Here is a 7,500-nt window from a genome sequence, read left to right on the forward strand (position 1 = left end):
GTCAGGTTGTTCACACTGAGCTCTGTCTGTCTCTCTCTCTCTCTCCACAGTGTCTCTGGCTAGCAGTACCCTGGGTCTAGCAGGTCAGGTTGTTCACACTGAGCTCTGTCTCTCTCTCTCTCCACAGTGTCTCTGGCTAGCAGTACCCTGGGTCTAGCAGGTCAGGTTGTTCACACTGAGCTCTGTCTGTCTCTCTCTCCACAGTGTCTCTGGCTAGCAGTACCCTGGGTCTAGCAGGTCAGGTTGTTCACACTGAGACGACTGAGGTGATTCTGCTCAGTGACTCTATCATGGGGTTTGGTATCCAGCTGCAGGGGGGGGTGTTTGCCACAGAGACCCTATCCTCACCCCCGCTCATCGGCTATTTGGACCCAGACAGTCCTGCAGAGAGGTAGGATACATCTGTCAATCAATCAATCACATGTCATTTCTATAGCCTGCCTTTAAACCTTTCCTACAGAGAGACAGTGAAGTAATAGGACCAGTAAAATATAGAGAGGTTTTCTTTTAGATGGAGCATCTTGTTTCCTTATCACCTCCAATACCTCAACTATATACTGATGATATAACACATTACCCACTACTGTAGTTCTACAGCCAGAGGGAGTAGGTTATCTTGCAGAATATGAGTTGAATTTGTACCATTCCATACTCATTTAATATTGCTGAGTGTCTGGCGTAGAATGCATCTGAAATGACATGGTATACTCCATAGAGATGTCTAGATGTTCTATTTCATTCTGCGGTATACTCCATAGAGATGTCTAGATGTTCTATTTCATTCTGCGGTATACTCCATAGAGATGTCTAGATGTTCTATTTCATTCTGTGGTATACTCCATAGAGATGTCTAGATGTTCTATTTCATTCTGTGGTATACTCCATAGAGATGTCTAGATGTTCTATTTCATTCTGTGGTATACTCCATAGAGATGTCTAGATGTTCTATTTCATTCTGTGGTATACTCCATAGAGATGTCTAGATGTTCTATTTCATTCTATGTATACTCCATAGAGATGTCTAGATGTTCTATTTCATTCTGTGGTATACTCCATAGAGATGTCTAGATGTTCTATTTCATTCTGTGGTATACTCCATAGAGATGTCTAGATGTTCTATTTCATTCTGTGGTATACTCCATAGAGATGTCTAGATGTTCTATTTCATTCTGTGGTATACTCCGTAGAGATGTCTAGATGTTCTATTTCATTCTGTGGTATACTCCATAGAGATGTCTAGATGTTCTATTTCATTCTGTGGTATACTCCATAGAGATGTCTAGATGTTCTATTTCATTCTGTGGTATACTCCATAGAGATGTCTAGATGTTCTATTTCATTCTGTGGTATACTCCATAGAGATGTCTAGATGTTCTATTTCATTCTGTGGTATACTCCATAGAGATGTCTAGATGTTCTATTTCATTCTGTGGTATACTCCATAGAGATCTGATTCTAACCTACTAGACCTGCAGCCCAGTTATTCTATCAGGTATTCTATCTTAATCTGATTCTAGACCTGCAGCACAGTTAATAACAGCCTTATTTCTTATCCACTTGATTGGTTCTTCTGAGATCTGACCTTTTTTTGTTTGTTTATCAAATAATGCATATGAAAAAGTAAAACCCCAGTTGATTGGTTTGCTACCTATCTCTAATCGATTTGATTGGTTGTGAAAAGTAAAAGAATGTAACTCCAGTTTGTCTGCTGTTTGTTTAGGCAGAAACGGACACACATATAGGGCCATGTCACTAGAGTCATACTGACTGGTTCGTCTGAGCTTTGACGTCGAGATATAACCATAGTTTGTGTTTGTAGATTACTGAAGCAATTGCCAAAACTTGAGATTTGACTGTCACACTAGCTAGGTTTCCAATTGGCGACAGATTTTCATGCGAATATAGAATAATTCTGCATAAAAAATAATATGCTATTTTCCCCATCAGAGATGTTACCATGAAATGTAGTTGTTGCGGAAAAAAGGTTGTGCGTGATGACGTAGTGCCGATAAAAATTACTTTTGTGGTTAAATTCCCCATGTACCAGTACATGAATTATTTATCTAACATATACTTTACTCGCATAAAAGGTTGGATGGAAACCTGGTTAGTGACTTCATAAAGATATAACTTAAAAAGTAACCACAGTTGGTCTGCTATGGCGATCGACTGACAAAACGTGTAGGCCTGAGAGACGCAACTATAATAACATGGAGTCAGGAAATGAATCTGTCAATGTAAAATGGAAGTCATATCCCAACGTGATGATTGAAACCTAGAGCACTGACATGGAATGGCTTGAATATCCTCCGGCCGACATCCTGATGAAGGTAGCCGGCGTAATGGACGGGGGATTTATGTAGGAAGCTGTTGAAAGCAATTATCAGAGGAAGTAGCCAATATGTCGTTAAAAGCGGTGGTAGTTTAATTGAGGCGATATAAAACACTGTCTGACCACGTGTGTGTGTGTGTGTGTGTGTGTGTGTGTGTGTGTGTGTGTGTGTGTGTGTGTGTGTGTGTGTGTGTGTGTGTGTGTGTGTGTGTGTGTGTGTGTGTGTGTGTGTGTGTGTGTGTGTGTGTGTGTGTGTGTGTGTGTGTGTGTTGGTTAGTGTAGATAGAATTGATGTGGAATATGTCTTTCCCGACCATGTCTTTATGCTGGTAGAGTAAATTAATCCAGACACTAGCTATCCATGTACAGAGAACACTAATTATTCAGATTCTAATTCATGTATTACCTCACAACCAAAGGCTGGTGCGTTAGCCTTCCTTACAGCACGGTAAGACTGTGATGTCGTGTGTGTACTTTGCAGGTGCGGGATTTTGCAGATAGGTGACCGTATCCTGTCTATAAACGGGATCCCTACAGAGGACAGCACCTTGGAAGAGACCAATCAGCTACTGAGAGACTCCAGCATCACCAGCAAGGTCTCGCTGGAGATAGAGTTTGACGTGGCAGGTACTGGACTCTACTGTACTCTACTGGGCTCTACTGTACTCTACAGGACTCTACTGTGCTCTGCTGGACTCTACTGTAGTCTACTGTAGTCTGCTGTACTCTACTGGACTCTACTGTACTTTACAGGACTCTACTGGACTATATTGGGCTCTACTGTAGTCTACTGTACTCTACAGGACTCTACTGTAGTCTACTGTACTCTACAGGACGCTACTGGACTCTATTGTGCTCTACTGTAATCTACTGTACTCTACAGGACTCTATTGTACTCTACTCTACGGGACACTACTATACTCTACTGTGCTCTACTATACTGGACTCAACTCTACTGGATTCTACTATACTGGACTCTACTGGACTATATTGTGCTCTACTCTACTCTACAGGACTCTACAGGACTATACTGGACTACATTGTGCTCTACTGTAATCTACTGGACTCTACTGGACTATAGTGTACTCTACTGTAATCTACTGGACTCTACTGTACTCTACTGGACTCTACTCTACTGGACTCTACTGTAATATACTGTACTCTACTGTAATCTACTGTACTCTACTATAATCTACTGTACTCTACTATAATCTACTGTACTCTACTGGACTCTACTGGACTCTACTGGACTCTACTATACTCTGCTGTACTCTACTGTAATCTACTGGACTCTACTGTAATCTACTGGACTCTATTGTGCTCTACTATAATCTACTTGACTCTACTGTGCTCTACTGTAATCTACTGGACTCTACTGTACTCTACTGTAGTCTACTGGACTATATTGTGCTCTACTGTACTCTACAGGACTCTACAGGACTATACTGGACTACATTGTGCTCTACTGTAATCTACTGGACTCTACTGGACTATATTGTACTCTACTGTAATCTACTGGACTCTACTGTACTCTACTGGACTCTACTCTACTGGACTCTACTGTAATCTATTGTACTCTAATGTAATCTACTGTACTCTACTATAATCTACTGTACTCTACTATAATCTACTGTACTCTACTGGACTCTACTGGACTCTACTGGACTCTACTATACTCTGCTGTACTCTACTGTAATCTACTGGACTCTACTGTAATCTACTGGACTCTATTGTGCTCTACTATAATCTACTTGACTCTACTGTGCTCTACTATAATCTACTGGACTCTATTGTGCTCTACTATAATCTACTGTAATCTACTGGACTCTACTGTGCTCTACTATAATCTACTTTAATCTACTGTACTCTACTATAATCTACTATTTTCTACTGTACTCTACTATAATCTACTATAATCTACTGTACTCTACTATAATCTACTGTACTCATAATCTACTATAATCTACTATAATCTACTGTAATCTACTGGACTCTACTGTGCTCTACTATAATCTACTATAATCTACTGTACTCTACTATAATCTACTATAATCTACTGTACTCTACTATAATCTACTATAATCTACTGGACTCTACTGTAATCTACTATAATCTACTGTACTCTACTTGACTCTACTATAATCTACTGGACTCTATTGTGCTCTATTATAATCTACTATAATCTACTATAATCTACTGTAATCTACTGGACTCTACTGTACTGGACCGTACTGGACTAGACTGGATGTTTAGTGAACGTGGCTTATTGAACCTTGTTAGCTTTATAAGTAACCTTGAATGAGACTTGAAGACTTACATTATCATCAAGAGCAAAGCCTTTAGCTCAGAGGGTTAATTTGACTGATCTGGTATTGAAACACAGTCACATATGAACACTCTCCCTGTCCGTAGTGAAGCCCGCTGGTGGGGCCATTCCATCAAGGGGTTTCATCATCACATCTCAGACAAGCAATGATGTCTTCACAGCATCTTCCATGCTGGGTTTATCTGTGATGTGCTTATGGTTCACTCTGAACCAAAACACCCTACTCCCCAAGACAGACCATAATGACTTTGACATTGGGCCGTTGCTACGGGGACAGGCTTTATGTTCTTTATTCTGGTTATCAGAACCAATGTACTTTTGTTTTCTGGTCCAAAATGTCCCCCCCATTAGAAACCATTACAATCAAGAGCAGGCTGCAGAACAGGATGAGGACCGTTCCTTCAGCACTAATGGTTTGTTTAGGGTCACTACAGGCTGATAGCTAGAAGAGACTTGCAGCAGGCCTAGTCATCAGCAGAACTGTTCTGAGCCTCTGAAATGGCTAGTCATTTAATTCAACATTTCTGGATGCAGGGAGAGATGCAGGGAGGGAGTTTATGTCCTTCTGCTCCCAGGGAGAGACGAGTGTTCATGAATTATGTAGAGGGGATTGTAACAGAATCAGCCTTAATGTCTAATAGCTACATGATCTCTTTCTGCAGCTCCAGAGTTACTTTGTCTGTGTTACTGGCCTGGACTCTGTTAGTGAGTCTGTGTTACTGTCCTGGACTCTGTTAGTGAGTCTGTGTTACTGTCCTGGACTCTGTTAGTGAGTCTGTGTTACTGTCCTGGACTCTGTTAGTGAGTCTGTGTTACTGTCCTGGACTCTGTTAGTGAGTCTGTGTTACTGTCCTGGACTCTGTTAGTGAGTCTGTGTTACTGTCCTGGACTCTGTTAGTGATTCTGTGTTACTGTCCTGGACTCTGTTAGTGAGTCTGTGTTACTGTCCTGGACTCTGTTAGTGAGTCTGTGTTACTGTCCTGGACTCTGTTAGTGAGTCTGTGTTACTGTCCTGGACTCTGTAAGTGATTCTGTGTTACTGTCCTGGACTCTGTTAGTGAGTCTGTGTTACTGTCCTGGACTCTGTTAGTGAGTCTGTGTTACTGTCCTGGACTCTGTTAGTGAGTCTGTGTTACTGTCCTGGACTCTGTTAGTGAGTCTGTGTTACTGAGGGCTGGTAGCTGGTGGAGAACAGGACTGTTAGTGAGTCTGTGTTACTGAGGGCTGGTAGCTGGTGGAGAACAGGACTGTTAGTGAGTCTGTGTTACTGAGGGCTGGTAGCTGGTGGAGAACAGGACTGTTAGTGAGTCTGTGTTACTGAGGGCTGGTAGCTGGTGGAGAACAGGACTGTTAGTGAGTCTGTGTTACTGAGGGCTGGTAGCTGGTGGAGAACAGGACTGTTAGTGAGTCTGTGTTACTGAGGGCTGGTAGCTGGTGGAGAACAGGACTGTTAGTGAGTCTGTGTTACTGAGGGCTGGTAGCTGGTGGGGAACAGGACTGTTAGTGAGTCTGTGTTACTGAGGGCTGGTAGCTGGTGGGGAACAGGACTGTTAGTGAGTCTGTGTTACTGAGGGCTGGTAGCTGGTGGAGAACAGGACTGTTAGTGAGTCTGTGTTACTGAGGGCTGGTAGCTGGTGGAGAACAGGACTGTTAGTGAGTCTGTGTTACTGAGGGCTGGTAGCTGGTGGAGAACAGGACTGTTAGTGAGTCTGTGTTACTGAGGGCTGGTAGCTGGTGGAGAACAGGACTGTTAGTGAGTCTGTGTTACTGAGGGCTGGTAGCTGGTGGGGAACAGGACTGTTAGTGAGTCTGTGTTACTGAGGGCTGGTAGCTGGTGGAGAACAGGACTGTTAGTGAGTCTGTGTTACTGAGGGCTGGTAGCTGGTGGGGAACAGGACTGTTAGTGAGTCTGTGTTACTGAGGGCTGGTAGCTGGTGGAGAACAGGACTGTTAGTGAGTCTGTGTTACTGAGGGCTGGTAGCTGGTGGAGAACAGGACTGTTAGTGAGTCTGTGTGACTGAGGGCTGGTAGCTGGTGGAGAACAGGACTGTTAGTGAGTCTGTGTTACTGAGGGCTGGTAGCTGGTGGAGAACAGGACTGTTAGTGAGTCTGTGTTACTGAGGGCTGGTAGCTGGTGGGGAACAGGACTGTTAGTGAGTCTGTGTTACTGAGGGCTGGTAGCTGGTGGAGAACAGGACTGTTAGTGAGTCTGTGTTACTGAGGGCTGGTAGCTGGTGGGGAACAGGACTGTTAGTGAGTCTGTGTTACTGAGGGCTGGTAGCTGGTGGAGAACAGGACTGTTAGTGAGTCTGTGTTACTGAGGGCTGGTAGCTGGTGGAGAACAGGACTGTTAGTGAGTCTGTGTTACTGAGGGCTGGTAGCTGGTGGAGAACAGGACTGTTAGTGAGTCTGTGTTACTGAGGGCTGGTAGCTGGTGGAGAACAGGACTGTTAGTGAGTCTGTGTTACTGAGGGCTGGTAGCTGGTGGAGAACAGGACTGTTAGTGAGTCTGTGTTACTGAGGGCTGGTAGCTGGTGGAGAACAGGACTGTTAGTGAGTCTGTGTTACTGAGGGCTGGTAGCTGGTGGAGAACAGGACTGTTAGTGAGTCTGTGTTACTGAGGGCTGGTAGCTGGTGGAGAACAGGACTGTTAGTGAGTCTGTGTTACTGAGGGCTGGTAGCTGGTGGAGAACAGGACTGTTAGTGAGTCTGTGTTACTGAGGGCTGGTAGCTGGTGGGGAACAGGACTGTTAGTGAGTCTGTGTTACTGAGGGCTGGTAGCTGGTGGGGAACAGGACTGTTAGTGAGTCTGTGTTACTGAGGGCTGGTAGCTGGTGGAGAA

General features: G+C 43.7%; 1 protein-coding gene across 1 annotated transcript in view; it reads left to right on the plus strand.

Annotated features, from left to right (window-relative positions):
• Nucleotides 1-203: 203 nt before the first annotated feature.
• Nucleotides 204-7,500, plus strand: part of LOC106576653 (glutamate receptor-interacting protein 1) — a gene marked incomplete at both ends in the record, with an annotated part of 45,068 nt that continues 37,771 nt past the window's right edge. The window contains 2 exons of the mRNA XM_045711704.1: nt 204-391; nt 2,814-2,959. Of these exons, the coding sequence (XP_045567660.1) occupies nt 204-391; nt 2,814-2,959 (334 nt within the window). The remainder of the gene's footprint in view (nt 392-2,813; nt 2,960-7,500) is intronic.

Source organism: Salmo salar, unplaced genomic scaffold (genome assembly GCF_905237065.1).
Source record: "Salmo salar unplaced genomic scaffold, Ssal_v3.1, whole genome shotgun sequence".
NCBI classification, from domain to species: Eukaryota; Metazoa; Chordata; class Actinopteri; order Salmoniformes; family Salmonidae; genus Salmo; species Salmo salar.